The sequence below is a fragment of the Monodelphis domestica genome, chromosome 6 (genome assembly GCF_027887165.1).
Source record: "Monodelphis domestica isolate mMonDom1 chromosome 6, mMonDom1.pri, whole genome shotgun sequence".
Lineage (NCBI taxonomy): Eukaryota > Metazoa > Chordata > Mammalia > Didelphimorphia > Didelphidae > Monodelphis > Monodelphis domestica.
The window spans coordinates 207,004,343-207,022,495 of NC_077232.1; the positions used below are offsets into that span (position 1 = coordinate 207,004,343).

The 18,153-nt window shown below is 32.2% G+C and overlaps 1 protein-coding gene across 3 annotated transcripts in view; it reads right to left on the minus strand.

The window, feature by feature from the left end:
• Positions 1 to 5,532: 5,532 nt before the first annotated feature.
• SPOCK3 (SPARC (osteonectin), cwcv and kazal like domains proteoglycan 3) overlaps positions 5,533 to 18,153 on the minus strand; it is a 611,292-nt gene continuing 598,671 nt past the window's right edge. For all 3 annotated transcript variants that reach the window (XM_056802868.1, XM_056802867.1, XM_001365818.4), the window contains 3 exons: positions 14,829 to 14,891; positions 12,194 to 12,334; positions 5,533 to 7,618 (listed from right to left, as the gene is read on the minus strand). In XM_056802868.1, the coding sequence (XP_056658846.1) occupies positions 7,449 to 7,618; positions 12,194 to 12,334; positions 14,829 to 14,891 (374 nt within the window). In that variant the 3' untranslated portion in view covers positions 5,533 to 7,448. The remainder of the gene's footprint in view (positions 7,619 to 12,193; positions 12,335 to 14,828; positions 14,892 to 18,153) is intronic.

Below are 18,153 nucleotides of genomic sequence, written 5' to 3' on the forward strand. Positions count from 1 at the left end.
TCTCTCTCTGTAAAATCAGGATAATAATACCCATAATATCTGTCACAGTGATCTTGTAATAGGTAACTTTGATAATGGATGCAAGTACTTTGCAGATTTTTAAAAGCTTTACAAACTTTCAAGCGCTACATATGTCAACTATTAATATTAAAAGTATTAGCTCTGTACTAAAAGCAGTATGATGAGTTCTAGTCAAAGAATTATTTGTCTTTAGTTATAAGGTGCTAGTTGAGCTCAGGATTAGATAAAAAAATAGTAAAGTCTTCAGTGTTCAATGATGCTCCTTATAGAGGAAAACTATCATTCTTACATGGGTTTACTTAACTTCAGAAATGAATAAGGGTTCTGTATGAACAAAAATTCATGCTAGCATTTTACTTGACTATAAGCTCAATACAAGTCTATAAAGAGAAGAAACCACAAGCAACAGAATGTGATCCATTAAATATCTTGCCTAGATCAAAAGAGACTGTGGTCCTTTTGTGCCCTTTTCTACCACATTTAGGATGCTGTGTTCAGTTCTAGGCAACATTTTTAGGAAGAAAAATGATAAACTTAAGAACCTCGAAGGCAGGGCAGCCAGGATAGCCAGGGAACTCTCTACCATGCCATACCCAGATTAGATGATGTCATTGGCACTGTTTATTCTAGAAAACGAAAGAGATGTAAGTGACAGCCTATGGAGGCCTCTTCAATATTGAGGAACTGTCAAACAAAAGGAAGATGAAACCTCATTCTTCTTGGTTTCAGAGAGCAGACTTTGGAACAACATGGAGAAGTTGTAAGGAAGCAGATTTAAGTTTAATATAAAGAGAAACCTTTAGATTTAAACAAAAGAAGGATGACCTGTCTCAGGATGATACTGTTTCACTAAAGCAAAGAACTGATATTATTTTACCAAAGTGTTTCAAGTCACTTGTTGGTGATGTTAGAGAGTGGATTCTTGTTCAAGTATTTGCCTAGGCAAAGAGAGTTACTTATGAGTCTTTCAGCTCTGAGATTCTGTCATTCAATATTGTAACTCACTATAACCCCCAAAGAATTATTGGGTTTGAAGACGGACATCTTAGTGGCCATCTATTCTAACTTCTTTCATTTTCTAGATAAAGGCTTAGAGAAAAATGATTTGTCTTAAGATCAGATAACTAGTTATTGACAGATCCCCGACAAGAACTCAGGCTCCTGATTCTTAATTTGGTGCTCCAGACATGACATTACATCTGTTTTTGTTTTTCCCTCTCAGTAACAATGGCTTCACCTGGCAATAGACATGGAATTGTAATTCTGAATACAAATGCAATTTAGGGATTTTGCTTTCAATAAATTGTTTTTTTTTCCATTCCTACACCATACAATGCAAAGTAGGAATACTTTGAGTATAAAACTCCAAATAATATTAGATCTAACACTGAAATAACTTGAACAAGAAAAAAGAAAATATGCATGAAAATTATTATTGTTCAGTTGATCATTCAGATCTGATTTTCATAACCCTGTGGACATCTACCATAGGTTTTTCTTGCCAAAAGGTACTGGAGTGGTTTGCCATTTATTTCTCCAGAGGTAGAAGGGTTAAGTGATTTTCCTAAGGTCACACAGGTAAAAAGTTTCTGAGACTGAATTTGAACTCAAGACTTCTTGACTCCAAACCCAGTACTCTATCCATTGTGCCACCTAGCTGTCCCTATTAATAAAAATTTCTTGTATTTCATTTCTACAACTAAAAACTAAAAATAAGTAGAAACTGCACATTAAAAAGTAGGAAATTAATGTTAAAGCCTTCGTCATTCTTCCTTGGTAGATTCCCTTGCACAAAATTATTTGTTTAATTATAGGATTTACTTTAGGTTCTGTGTACTTTTGCTCACTCACTGAAACTTAGTTTTTAGCTGTTCTTGTCACTTCTCTAGACATGCCTCTGCCTCAGAATTAGGCAGCATAGCCGACTTTTCATATTAAATATTCACGATAGGAAAACAGTCATATATTTCCATACTTGATTTTGGTCTTATCAGGAAATGCTTAATATTTTTTTCTTGCCTTTTTCCATCCTTTCCCTGTTGACAACTCTCCAAATCAAGCCTTTGTGGTTTAATTGGAAGCAGCATTCATTTAGACCTTGTAGTGAGGCTCCCTCTGAAACAGTGGGAGGCACAATGGAAAGACACAGCACTGAGTCAGATGATGTGGGTTGGAAATTAGACTCCTACATTGACTACATGTTTTAGCAAGTGAGCAAACCGTTTGCCTGCTCTGACTTTTTCCTCCTCTGTGAATATTCTGCTTGTTATTTCACTGGGTTAATGTGAGGAAAACTTTAACTTCTTAAATGTGACTTGTTTTAATACTAGTTATTCAGTCAACAAATAGTTATTAAGCACCTACTATATACCATGCACTGTGTTCAGCACTAGGGATGCAGGAAAGTCCCTCATCTCCAGGAGGTCATAGAAGTAAGCAGTCACACAGGGGACTGGAATTCTGCAGCGAAGCAGAAATGTGGCAAAGTGAATAGACAGCTAGAAGACCTGCGTTCATTTTTAGCTTCAGATATTTAGCAGCTGTGCAATAGTAGACAAATTCCTTAGCTTGTTTTGCCTCAGTTTCCTCAGTTGTAAATTTATGAAATCTCTAAAATTAAGATAATAACATGTACATCCCAGAATTATTGTGAGGATCCAATAAGATAATTATTGTCAAGAGCTTAGCATAATCCCTCATATGTAATAAATGCTACATAAATATTATCTATTATTATTCAGGAGTGACTAGATGGCACAGGGAATAATAAACCAGGCCTAGAGTCAGGAAGACCTGAGTTCAAATCTACTTTACATATTAGACTTGTTGTGTAACCATAGATAAATCACTTAATCTTGTTTGTTTCAGTTTCCTCACCTCTAAAATGAGCTGGAATAAAACTACTCATGTATTTGCTATGAAAATCTCAAATGGGCTCATAATGATTTGGACATGATTGAAGTGACTGAACAACAACAATGACCAATTATTATTTTTTCAAATTTGGGTCCAAGACAGCAAGTTTGAAGTTTTTTCCACTACATTCACCTGACTTTTATTGTAGTTAGTGCTATCATGGATGATGCATGAAATAAAAATTAATCCAAAAGAAGAGTGGAAGTTCAGAGTGGTTCTTTTTTGATTAGACCAAGATTTTCCACAGATTCTTCTTAGAACTCTAATATAAGCAACTCCATCTATTATAGATGAAAGAATATTGGATTCAAATTCAAAAAAATTGTTCCCAAATCCCAGGCCTAGGTAAAAAATTTCCTTCTCCTTTTTCTAATCATTGAAATGAAGGTTTTTAATTAAATGCTCTCTCTTATCCCTTCTAATTTTAAATCTGTGATTATAGGATATATGTATGATCTATTCAATTACTTTTCTCTCTTTTGGTTTTGGTTTGATTTTCTCATATGAGGAATATTAATGTTGAATTATATTATTTAGAAACTATACTTCTAAGTGAATCCATTCATCTTCTCAAATACCCAACCCCTGAAGGTCAGCCAGTGCATTTTCCAGTTAAGATAATTTATCCCTAGACCCTAAGGCATTTCACCCAGTCCAAACCTTTAGCTTTTGTTAAAGGCAGGGTGGATACCTCCACTCCTTCATATACAATCAACACCCTCTGTGGAATTTGAAAGTAGCACACCCTCTACCTCCTTATGAGAAGTACCATATATGTTTGAGGTTGCAGAGATTACAATAACATTACAACTATACTACAAAAAAATGTAATACTAAAAATAAAATAAGACCATGCATTTTTCTATCCTATGATTGCTAGGGGAAGCTGAGTTTCATAAATTCACTGACATTCCATTTATTAAAGGAGGATGAAAAAATGTATTGGATATGTTTCCCTAGAAGGTAGGGATCCACCCATTGGAAGAGTCATCCTTCCTTGTCCCTGTGATGAAGTAACAGTAGAGGAGCTGAGTTGTCTAAGTCCACCTCGACTTTCCACAAATATATACCCACCAATCAGGACTGCCAGAGGAAGTCCAAAAGAGAAACTGTCAGGCCAATCAAAAGGAATACCCAACCTTGGTAGGAGAGATGGTGTAAGGATGAGATTTGGTGTTTTTTCCACATAAAGCCATGAGAAATAGATCTATCCTTTATTATAAAATTCTATTATAATCAGGGAAATAAGTTAATTTTATTTATTGGTTAAAATTCTGTGTGTTTACAAGTACAAGTAGTACACATGCTATTATATACACGATATACTCAGGTTTATGTCCTATTTTCTCAACACCATCAATGTGATAACTTTTTAGGACCAAAATTCCATCAGCTACAGGGGCCTATAATTGCCTACTTCCTTAGCAGTAACTTTGAGGGCTTCAGAGATTTTGTAGCAAATGACAAGAGATTCAAATTTATTTTGATGCAGATCGATATTTAATGATGAACATATAAGGGTAAGAAGTAATATTATTATATAATTATTATAGGTTACACATATAATACTATGTGTCAGACACTATGCTAAGCACTTACAATTATTAACTTATTTGATCTTCGCAACCCTACAAGATAGGAGATATTGTGATCCTCATTTTAAAATGGAGGAAACTCAGAAAACAGAGGTTAAGCACCTTGCTTGGAGTTGCATTGGTAGTTTGTATCAGAGGCTGCATTTGTATTCAATTATCTTCCTTGGTCTAAGCCTGCCACTCTATTCACTTTGCCACTGATCTACCTTTCTATGAGATCTGGTCTGGGCTTTTGACTTTATTTATATAAGGAATTTTAGATAAGAAAATGTATTGGACTAATATACAATGGGCAAGGGTCTTTAAATTACGGTCTCAAGAGATTTAAATGCCTAAGGTAACTCAGGGACTAAGTATAGGAGACAGAACTGCAATGGAGATATAGCCCTCTCTCTCCTCTCCCACATTTTCTCTCAAATACGTACCTAACTCATGGCAGATTATCTCTTTCTAAGGCAAGAGGAGAGGTATTTATGGGTATTAATTTTCCATATAGTTTACATTTGCTTATTTATTATGTTTGTTTCCGCTATCACAATATATCTTGATATGAAGAACTAAAAAAAAAAAAGAATACCTATTTCTAAATCCAGGTTCCAATGCATTTCTTGAACTAACAATGTGATCATTTGTACAACTCAGTATTACTTTCTCTTCATTTATACTTTGATACAATTAATTCTCTTGCCAAATTGTATATCTTTCAAGTTTAAATCTTAAAGTCTTCTGAATTCTGCCTTGGATTTTTGGCTTCCTTCCCTTTTCTGAGTGTCTGAATAGAAATAGCAATTGGTATTGGAAAATAAATAATTTTATAATACTTGAATTTTGTAACTTCACTTTGACTTCTCATACTTTCATGTTGGTAGGATTTTTCCCCTGTGTTATTGTCCAATGCTCAGCAATTGTGTTTTCCAACTTCTTCAAAATCCATTTGATATAGAAAGTCATTTCCCCACCCACAAACAACCTGTTGCTGAATAAATTCATCCAACATAGGTATGTTAAAAATTGACTATATTTAATTGACTTTAGAAATAGCATGCTCCATCCTTTTGTACAACAGTTATGTCCATGGGGGCAAAAAAAGTTCTATTATGCAACATAATTCTAATTAAATATTAACAAGTGCAAACAATTTTAAAAGTCTCTATAAAAAGCATTGGCCTCAAGTAGATTGCTCTTCTTAAACTGCACTGAAGACCTAGAGGTTGGTTACATATCTAAATTGGCAATGTTTAAAATATCTTAGAAATATTATGAAATAAGTTGAAAGAATATATCTTGCTGTTGAGGACATATTAATTTTGTTCACATAAAATCATCATTGAGCAGTTCAAGTTGGTTACAAGAGTCTTTATTTTGCAAACTATACATAAACAGTAAAAAAAAAAAGAAAATGCCTTGTACTTTTATTATTACATGAGGGAAACATTAAAGTTTGTGTTTATGTGTCTAAATCAAATGAAAAAAATCAGCAGATTTTCCTTTGAACTGATCGCAGATGAAAGCTAGGGAAACCTGTAATCCATTGTTGAAATTAAATTACTGGTCGTGTAACATTAAACAGGTTGCTCCAATTTGATTGTGGGCACAAAGCCATAGGTCAGACATGAATGAAGGTGGTGGATTTCCAAAATGTCTACACAATTAATTAACATGCTAACATAAATACAGTGATTAAAGTAATTTTCTCTACTGTTAACTTTTAAATGCTACTCTACACGAGAATCATAAACTAGTTCACAAGGTAATTACATAATGATAGAAAGAAATAGAAAACGAATCCATTTTCTTCATTCCAGCAGCAGTACCTATACTGGTATTGATTTGGTAACTGGGTGTGCTTAGCAATTGCCTAATATCCTAAATTGGTATGCATGCTAAAATCTTTCTATTTCTAGTTTGCAAGGCACGTTACAATAATACGTTCTCTAAATTTCTGTACTACTAACAGAAAGTGACAACTTTAAGTGAAAAATGCAAGTTTCCCTCAAAGATGAGAAAAACAAATTGAATTAAGACTTTTAAAGTTGGCCTTTGGACAAATGCCACTCCATGGGAAGATTATTTTTTAATGTGTTTTTGACTCTGCCTTCCCATGCCCAATTTCTTTTATGTTAAATTGCTGATTAGAGAGCTCAATAAACCTGGGAAAAGGGAAATGATCATGATGCTTGAGTAAATTATAAGGCTGCATGAGACTGGCATTAAAGTGGGAAAAAAGAGGACAAAAATATTTTAATTTTTCTGGGAAACAATGAGAGTTCACATTTCTGCTTTTGTCCAACATCCTGTCAGATTCAGAGTCATTTCAGAACTAAAACACACAACAACAAGAGTAAACACAATGGAGGACTTTGCAATAGTCTCTCTGTTGCCTTACTCTGTGGAATCCACCTTGCTTCCTCATCCCTGACTTAATTTAGTTCATGAGACAATACTTTGGCATAGCAATTTTTGGAATAATTGCTGATCACCAGGTCCTGCATAATTAGGGGGAAATCCCTTGGCCTACCCAAAGTTAAGTGAAAGTTACTTTATTTCATAATGGAATATCTCCTTTGAAGAGGCCATATGCATTTCCAAATCATGACAAGTATCCTTTTTGGAAGTTTAAAAAAAAGTTTGGTTGTTCTTATGAAGTTTTGCATATTTTTTAGCACATCATATCTTTCTTCTTGCTAGACATCCAATGTGTTTTCTTCTGCTCAGAGGCATATAAAAACTCAAAAGCCTATAAATGATTCTTATTTAAACAAATAAAGTCTATGACTCCAGCTGCAATATTTGAAATAATTATACAAAATATACACGTGGTTTAGAATCCTTTTGATCTCAGGAAACAGAGCAATTTTCAATGGGATATCACCATGTGAACTTAAGAAAGATAGAATGAATTGACTAGAGATATTGTCAAATATATCCATCATGGTCATCGTCATCATCATCATCCCCTTCATCTTCATCATCATCATCTTCAATTTCATCTTCCTCATTCATCATATCATCTTCATCATCCTCATCATCTGTCCATTCATGGAAGTCTCCACTGGCAAAATCTCCTGATGTCTCTAAGTCAATTGCTAAAAAATAAAAAGCATTATCAATTGAGGAAATAACACTTCAAACATTTTCAACATGATCAAAATGAATTTATATAAGAGATTCATATAAGAGTTCAATATCAGTTAAGAAAAGAATATAATCATATTAAAAATAAAAATATATTTTAATCCATATGATGAGGATTTTGAGTCAGCTGATAACTTTGGGATAGAAATTAAAATATTATATACAGAAATAATTTGAAATTGAATGGTAATTAAGTTTGCAGTTCATTTGGTTCTTAAAATAACCCCAGGAGATATGCTTTGATTATAATAGATATTTATACTTTTTTTTCTAATCCATCCCTGTTACAACTTTTGGAACTGTAGCAATTCATTTGATATTAATTTAAAAGGTTGAATCCTTGTAGCATAGAAAATAGTTCCAGATGAATTTGGTAATTACAAAATGTGGCTTCATTCTATTTGACACTAGCTCTTTCAAGTCAATTAAAATGATAAAAACCAAATTATTTTATGGGATAGATATATAAATAATTATAGAACAGGCAAAGTATATTTGTAAATGTTGAGAAAAGAAACAATTCATTTTTGTGCTCCTCACTTGCCAAATAAAGAAGTTTGATACATGTCAATAAAATATGACTTTTTAAAGTTAGCATTTTCTTTAGCAGCATTATTTCCTCTGAGCCTCACTACAACCCTGTGAGACATTTAGTATCGTAACCATTATCTCCTTTTTATAGCATTAAAACATAGAGTGAAAATAGTTTGCCTGAAGTCACAAAGCTAATAAGAATACAGTCAGAAATTGGTTTAAATTTATTGTTCTTTCTACTTAATTAGTAATGATGATGATGATAAATTACCAGTAATCTAAAAAAACAAAACAAAAAAATCCTTTGAAAGACAACTTATGTAGAGTTGTTTGCATAAGATGAGAATCATTGTATCCTTGTGCCATAATGCTCCCAGGAACTTATAATCATAGATAGATAGATAGATAGATAGAAAGATATAGATAATTAAATAATATAATTTCTAGAAAAGACAGTTTAAGAAGATAAATTATTAGAAATTTGACCTTATATAGCCTTTTGATTGTGAATATCAACTAAGAGACCTTTGTTCAGGATCTCTCCTCAACCCAACAAAATAAACATTTAAAAATAACATTTTAACAAAATGCTCTATTTGTCAAAATAAATAAAAATACCAAGATTTCTATTTGTAATTAGCATTCAGAACATTAAAGATTTGTGACAATTCCTGTGAAGACTCCTTCTACTGATATTTATCTCAATCCATGAGTGCCTTTATATGAGGCTTTCGTGGACCAATATGATACAAAGAAATTCATTAACTGGTTAGCTGACTATAGAATTCTGAATATATTTCAAATTGGAACTTTATCTGGTCTTTAAAAAGCAACAACCAATCTGTGATTCCATTGGTGACTTCTAGGAAAGAAATTCTCACTATTAATGATGATCAATACTTTCTCATCAATTTAGTCTAAAAAAAGATGCCTAAGGACACTGGGAAGTGACTTTTACCAGGTCACCTGGTTAGTAGGGAACAAAGGCATTTGCTGATCATAGAAATAGTCTGTTACTAGACTTTATTCAAAATATTTTCAGTTTCTTAGGAACTTTTAGCTACAGTGCTCTAGTTTCTTAACCTTTGAAAACCCAGGAGCAGTTTCATAACACAATGAAGTGTTTTAAATGGAAAAACACTATATAATAGCTAGATACTATTGATGCTTTCATTTTGTTATATCAATCTCTGTCATCACTATCATTATTATTATAATCATGTGTTTATTATGTGCCAGGTATTATGCTAAGCTGTGGGGATACAAAGAAAACATAATAATAATCCCTTTTTGCAAAGATCTTACATTATAATCAAACACTAGCTTTGGCGTCAGAGGATTTGAGTTTAGAGTCTTTCTCTGCCACTTACCATAAGATCAAACAATCTAGAGCTGAAAGGAAGTAGAGAGTACTCTTTTAAATCAGAGACCTCTGGGTCAAGTTTCAAGTTAGTTTATCATTAGCATAACAAGATATTAATTTTTACTTGTCCGTTTAGCTCTCTTAACCTCAATGACTTCATCTATAAGGTGGTAGAGGGAAGGAGGAAATATTTAACTGCATGAACACTGAGGTCCCTTTCTGCTTTAAAGAGGTCATGCTATGATCTTTCCTTTGGATATTGTATAAAATATAGAACAAATTCCTTAGCTACACATTTAATCTCCTCTACAACATCACCAATCTGCCTTTCCAGCTTTACAACATATTATTCCTCTCAATTACCTTTACATTTCTCCCTGTTTTAACTCCTTCACCCTCTTTAATATATTCACAAACCTGCAAGTCACCTTTCCTAATCTCTTACAACTGAAATCCTTCTCTCCTTTCCTCAAGGAAGTCTGACCTGTCAAGCTGAAAGTAACCTTTTCCTTACTTTTTCCTATTATATTTTGTCTTAAGTCATACTTATTTGTGGTAACATTTAATTATCCTTAATAAAAATAGCTAATAACTATGTATAACATCAAGGATTGGAAATATTTTACAAATTTGATTGCCTATTAAATTATAAACTTCTTGAAGTCAACGTCTGCTTCATTTTCCATCATTGTAGCTCCCTATATAGTAAAAATAATACCTTTCACACAGAAGACTTGACAAATGTTTGTAAAATTGGATCCCTCAAATACTAACAAAACCAATTCCAATCAATAAAACTATAAGCACTTATTTGTGAATAATATTCCAAAGTAATATTGTAAAGTAATTGCAATATTGTCGTTTTGTTATAATAATAATTCCAGAATGGCTGGATTAATTCACAACTCCACCAGCAATGTATTAGTGTCCCAGTTTTGCCACAACCCCTCCAACATTTGTTATTTTCCTTTATTGTAATATTGGCCAATCTGCTAGGTGTCAGGTGGTACCTAAGTGTTGTTTTCATTTGCATTTCTCTAAATATGAGAGATTTAGAATACTTTTTCATGTGCTTATTGATAGTATTGATTTCTTTATCTGAAAATTACCTATTTCTTTCCCTTGATCATTTGTCAATTGGGAAATGGCTTAATTTTTTGTACAATTGACTTAGCTCCCTGTAAATTTCAGAAATTAGACCTTCATCAGAGGTTTTTGTTATAATTTTCCCCCAATTTGTTGTTTTCTTCTCATTTTGGTCATGCAGAAACTTTTTAATTTAATACAATCAAAATTATTAATTTTGTGTTTTGTTGTGTTCTCTCTCTCCTGCTTTTGTATTAAATTCCTTCCTTTCCCATATATTTGACAGTAATACTAATCTATGTTCACTTAATTAATCTATGATTTCCTTCTTTATATTTAAGTCATTTAATCATTATGAATTAATCTTGGTATAGGGTTTAAGATGTTGATCTAGTTTTAATAAATTACGTACAAAGGTCTTTAAAAGTGTACATATATAGCCTTTGATCCAGGAATACCACCACTATGTTTATACCCCAAAGAGACAATAATATTTTTAGCCACACTTTTTGTGCTGACAAAAAACCTGTAAAATGATGGGTTGTCCCTCGATTGGGGAATGGCTGAATAAATTGTGGTATATGATAGTGATGGAATACTATTGTGCTATAAAGAATGATGATCCAGAGGATTTCTCTATGAACTGGGAGAAACTCAATGAACTGATGCAGAGTGAAATGAGTGCATCATACACAGAAAGTCAAACATTGTGGAACAAGCAAATGTAATGGACTTTGTTACTAATCGCAGTGCAACAAGCCAGGACACTCTTGAAGGATTTATGGGAAAGACTGCTAACCACATTGAGAGAAAGAACAATGGAAGTAGAGATGCAAAAGAAAAACATGACATCACTTATCACATGTATCTATGGGTATGAGATTTGGAGTTTAGGCTGTAAAAGATTGTTCTATACCAAAAATGAATACTATGGAAATAGGTATCAAATGAAAGCATTTGTACAACACAGTGGCATTGCTTGTTGGCTCTAGAAGGGGTGCAGGGAAGAGGGAGTGGAAAGAAAATGAATTATGTACACATGGAAAATATTTTAAAATAAAAATTAATTATAATAATTCCTGTCATCATCATCATCATCATCATCATCATCATCATCATCATTATTTTCATGTGCTTATTTTGTATCAGATATTGAACTAAGAACTGGGGGTACAAAGAAAACACAAAAATCGTCCCTTTCCTTAAGGACCTTACATTCTCATCATCATATAGAAATCAGCACATACAAAGCAAGATCAAGGGAAAACAGTCTTAAAGGGTTAGATATTGACTGCTGAGGAGATGGGAAAAGCTCTCCTGTAGAAGGTAGCACTTAAGCTGAGTTATAATTCTAAGATTGGATGCAAGGAGGTGTATAGAGCAGAAACATAGAAGAGTCTTCTGTTTTATAGCCTAGAAAGTTAGGATGTGATAGAATTCTCTTTCATTTATTACCTATGCAGGCTGGTCTTGATCATCTCAGTCATTATATATAAATATATACAGATAAATAGATGGATAAATACAGTATGTGTCTGCTTACCACAGTTGGCAGTTGCTCCATTTGTTCTAGATCCTGTTACCTCATTGCCATATCTGTCAACACACCAGCACTGTCCAGTTCCACCATGGCACTGAGTTGGTTTATAGTAACCATCTTGATCACATAATGGGATATATTGCCCTGTGAAACATATTTAAAATATGAATTGACATTATTTACATTTCAAATCCTTTCTTTTACATTTCTAATATTCTTTAACCTCTCCATTCAGAGTGTTGGAAGGGACCCAATGGATCATTTAATCTAATCTCTTGTTTCATGGATGAGAATATGGAGAATAAGCCAGGTTAAATGTTTGATCAAATTAATGATACATGTAAAACCCAGTGAAATTGCTCATTGGTGATGAGAGGGAGAGGAAGAAGGGAAGGTAAAGAACATGAATCATGTAATCATGGAAAAATAATCTAAATTAATTAATTAAATAAAATATTAAAAATTTTAAAAATTAAATTTTAAAATTTATAAGAATAAAATTATTTTTTAAAATTTAAATTCAAAATTTTTAAAATTAAAAAATTAAAACAAATTAAATTTAAAAATCAAATAAAGCACAAATCCAATTGAGGTTGGTGGGGGTAAGGAATAACCTATTTTATAGTGAAACTTCATAAATAGTTCAGACATGCTAAATCAGTTCTTTAATATTAATTATCATTATATTATATTATATAAATTGTTATTATATTGTAATATAATAAAGCTTCTTTTGCATGTGAAGCACTCTTACTCAAGAATGAATTTTAAAGCACTCTCTTATAGTAATGTAATTACTCATTGATTCAATATATTTAAAGGCCCAGATTTGGTATTTAGAGTTTACTAGATCAACTGTTCTGGTTGAGTCTGATGGTTAATTCAATTATACAATTGGTCAATTCAATAGAGCACAGTAGTAATAACTGTAATATGTCCAAAATTATTTGGCCAAAATAATGTATTGACGTAGTGACAACCACGTTGAAATTGAATTCATGCTAGATTAATAAAGATCAGGTCAAAGTTGATATTTAAATTTGGAAAATTTGAACTTTATTCTCATTTGTAAGCTCCTTGAGGGCAGGTATTGTCTTTTTCTTCCTTTTTTTTATGCTCATGGCCATGTGCCTAGCACATACTAAATGCTTAATAAATGTTTATTGATTAAATATTATGCCCTTCACATGAAAACATGTTAATTATCATACTCATAGTTTTGTTCATTTGGAAAGACATCTGAGGTCATTTAAAATTATTGAGATAGCTGACTGATTCTAAAAAGGATTCTTTAATTTGTAAACATAAGCTCTTAAAGAAAACTAGACTTCTAAATGAGTTTGTTTCAATGTTTTGTATATTCTACAATGTACAAAGAACTACATATGTGTAAAATTAATACCCGGATCTTTCAAAGTTCTTTAATATTTCAGTTATATCCCAAAATGCTTTACAATTATTACTATTTTTGCTCAGCTAATGAGAATTCGCTTATTTGAAATGAATTAAATGGGTTGACTCAATTTGAGGGGAAAAAAAAAAAACCTCTACCAGGAGATGGTTACAACATAGAGTTCTATTTTTTTCTGAAGAGACAAAAATGGCAGAGTTCATGAAAAATCATGTGCTAAAATTATTAGCCATTTCTTTTGAGCTAAAATACCAAAAGAAGTCATGGTTATATCAACATCATGTAAGTTGCTTTATTTATCAAAAATGTTATCTTCATTACCAACATGGTTCTTTGCTCTGTAATTTTTCAGTTTTATGTTATACATGAATGATATGGATGACTTTCAAGTTAAGAATGGTTTATTCATGCAAGTCTATAGGATTCTTATTACTTAAGAAAAACATTAAAACTGTAATTGATTTTAAAATTAATTCTTGTAGGAATGTAAATTCTTTGAGAGAAAGGACTATCTTGTTTACATAGCAAATCTGATATCTAAAATAATGCTTTGCCCCTAGTAGACACATATTAATTTATTTAATTGAGCCAATGGACATAATTATAAATATATAGCATTACACTACAGATATGTAAAGTAAAACAAAAACCTCATTATTATGTAAGTATACAAACATATTTATTGCACTACAAATAAGTTATTGGGTATATTGCTTACACAATTAAAATAAATAAGAAGAATTTAGGCATTGAAATCTGATTATAAATATAAAAATATGCACATTTTCAGGTCACTGAGATTATCTTGTATGTTTACAAAAATTTGAACAATTGTTCAAAATACCTAAAACTTGTTTTAATCTTGAAATAAAATATAGTTCACTTTTTGAAATAAAAGATTATTCCCAAAATAAGCTCTTAAAATGCAATCAAAGAATAAATTTAGAATTAAAGATTTTGCTGATATTTTAACTTTAGCATTAAGGTCCTTTTTTACTTAATAAATTTCAAAATGAACATTATATTAGGGTAATAAAACAGGCATACTATCTTTCAATAGGTAAGGTAATAAAAGTAAGTTTAATAGCTTTCAAAAACTTCATAAATTTTGTTGCTGAAATTTAGTGCGGTCTATCTTTGTTGGATTAATATTGATTTGATGTTGCTGTTTCCCTGGGGTTATTTATGTAAGCAATAAAGCCTTCAAAAGAATGATCTATTACTCACCTAGGAGCTTCTTTACCACCGGCTGCTTCTGAATGTTGCTGAGCTCTGTCTGGCAAGGTGGGTCTGAAATGACATTAAAAATGTTACTTTAAGGATTATAGCTGATCAGAGAAAACATAATGTCTAATTTCTTAAGACTTCACATTTCTTCTTACTTGCTTTGAGTAGACACATAGATCAGCCTTTAGGACAGGTCATCTTATTTTTAAAATTATTAGTTAAAATTACCAGTATTAGATTTAATTCCAAACCATATTCAGCACTCCATGACCTTGACAAAAAGTTCTAAGGCACCTACATGAACTACTATAACCAAAAAGTTTTGTTCTTTTTATTTGGATTCATTTAACTATTGCAGCAATAGGATTCAGATTGGTTTTTCAGTATCAGTTATACTGGTTGGCTGAATTCCACCTCCCCAGGTCTCAGGAGTTCAAGGGATGTAGTCATCTAGATAACGCAGAAGTTGAAAAATATAAAGGTTTGTCAGTATTATTTCAAGCCATATTGTAGAAATAGTTATATAGTACACACTAAATAATGTTAACAAATGAAAGCTCGTTTTTCCTGCTTTGGATTGAATTTCATATAAAATCATACATATTTTGCATATCATAGATATTATATATGTATATGTTACATATATTAATGTCATTTTATATGTAATAAAAACAACATATTAAATTACACTGAAATTGAATTAGACACTGTTCCAGAGGTACTAAAAGTATAACAAAACCTGATAAATATAAAATAACATACATGGTTCTTCTACGTGACTTTTAAAAGAACAACATATGTGCATTTTCTTTAATTTGTCATATAATTTTAAAAGATTTCAAAACCTTTTTGAGGAATCAATGCAAAATATTTATTGGAAAGGTCCATGGATGCTCAAAGCCTCAGTTCAAATACTGCCCTACTTTCTTTATACCTGGCTGCCAGTACTCATTGATCTGATTGGACACCTCTTTTATACCTGCTAGTTTAAGACATTATACTAGACACTAACACTAAAACAATTAAGTTACATATTAAACAGCATTCTTAAAATCTATAAAATGCATTCATTTCTTTATTTTTTCCACTCCAAAAGATGACTCCTTTCATGAAGAAAATTACTAACTCATGATTAAATTTGAAGTTTTAATACTAAAGTTAGAAAAAAATTGGAAAGAATTATGGATCAGTCCAAATACCAAGCTTGAGTTAGAAAGCCTTTTTCATTCTGCTTACCACTGTATTATGTGTATCACAGCTAGATACGCATTGTTGACTTCATTCCAAATCCCTGACTTGCAAATGTGCTTTTTCCTACAGAATGACTTTAGACACACTTTGTGAGCCTCAGTTTCCTCATTTGTAAAATGTGGTGGAGTCAATGGGAAACTGAGGTGTTTTACCTTGTAGACCTGTTTTTTGCACCATCACCATCATCAAAGTTATCATTTATTTGGTGTTTTGAAGGTTTACAAAGAAGCTTACATAGGCTATCTTGTTAGATCTACATCTCTAATGTAGTTGCCTTTGTTATCCTCATTTTACCAGTGAGTGAAGGGAGAATGGGAAAGGTTAAGAGATTTGTCCAGGGTCACACATCTAGTAAACTTCTGAAGCATGACTTGTGCTTGGATTCTCTTGACTGAAAGTCGGATACTCTCTTTACTCTCCCACTCAGCTTCTTCTTCTACTTTGCATGCCCAAGATTACTCATTAAATGTCTATTCTGCTGCATTTATCAGATAACATAGAGGTACCCTGAGATGGCTGAGTCTGTAAATATACCATAATTTCCATCAAATCATAGGAAAGTGGAAAAGCTGAGAGCTTCAAATATGGATCAGTGGCAGACTGTATGCTTGCTATATCAGCAGCATCCTAGTTAAGTCTGAGAACCACCAATGACTTGGCTATCAGTGAGTACAATTTTGGGCTACAATAAAAAAAATTCAATTTTAAATTCTGGAGGAGGTTTTTACTTATGGCAGTATAAATCATATTAATTTCAAGGAAAGCCTAGGTTATGTAGTACTCTGTGCTCAAAATGAAGGAAAGGCTAAAAATCTTGACTTTTTTTGAAGAGTGCCAGATTCCTCTCATTCAAAGAAGCCAACAAGTGAATCCAAGAATGCTAAAGTGTATATAACTATTCAGACTTGGTATTGGCATTTAAGAAAAAGTTAAAGCACCACTCTTTTGCTTATGAGCCTAGTTTTAAAAGATACACTATGGATTGATAACATTTAGGAAAAGTAAATATTGATTTACTTCATTTAATCTAGGTAAGTATTGTGTAGAAAAAGAAAAAAGACTTAGATGAGATCTATATTTGTTATGGAATTGTTTGCTTTTACTTTTTTAACTTAATATGATTTGAATTAATCCTTGAGTAGTAGCAGTGAGATGGTACAGTGGATGCAATTCTGGGCTTGAAGTCAGGAAGATCTGAGTTCAAAGATGAGATCAGAACTTATTAGCTGTGTGACTCTGGGAAAGTCCCTTAATGACATTTGCCACTATTTCCTCATCTGTAAAATGATCTAGAGAAAGTAGTGGAAGCCACTTCAGTACCTTTGACAAGAAAACACTGAAGAGTCTGTCACAACTGAAATGCCTGACCACATAAGTAATCAATATGGTTTGACAAGTTTGGAGATGAAGAACATCTTAACAGATAGCACTTGGATTAAGGATGATCAAAGTAGAAATGCTACCCTGCACCTTTATCAGTTTTATGTCTTTTGTTTAGCTACTTACCCCTCCATGCCTCATTTTCCTCATCCCCAAAATGAAAGGATTGGACCTAAATAGGCTCTGAGGTCTCTCATTAAGCTCTAAGTTCATAATTTCTAATGATCCTCCTATGATTAGTCAACAATAAATGAATTACTTGGCTTTCAGAGATAATTAGGACAATATGAATAGGATAGAACATGGAAAAAATAAGAAGACAAAAGGGCAAAATATTGGAACTGCATGAATAGACTCAAATAACATAACAGTATATGACATATTTTACTATTTCTTATTTCTTTTCCATATATTTACTTTTAATGTTATGGCTACAAAAAGTTTCACTGGGAAAATTCCTATCAAATAGAACTAGGTTACCTTGGGAGGTATTTGACATATAAATAAAGGCAAAATGCCCCACTATCATGGATGTTATAGAATGAGTTCTTGATCAGGTTAAAGGTGGCTCTCTAAAATCCCATTACTTCTAATATTCTGTGATTCTTATATCTTTATTGGCTTTAAAAAGGAACTGCAACATAAATTTTTAAAACAGTTGGCACTGCTTAGCGATATTGTTTTATCAGTTAGA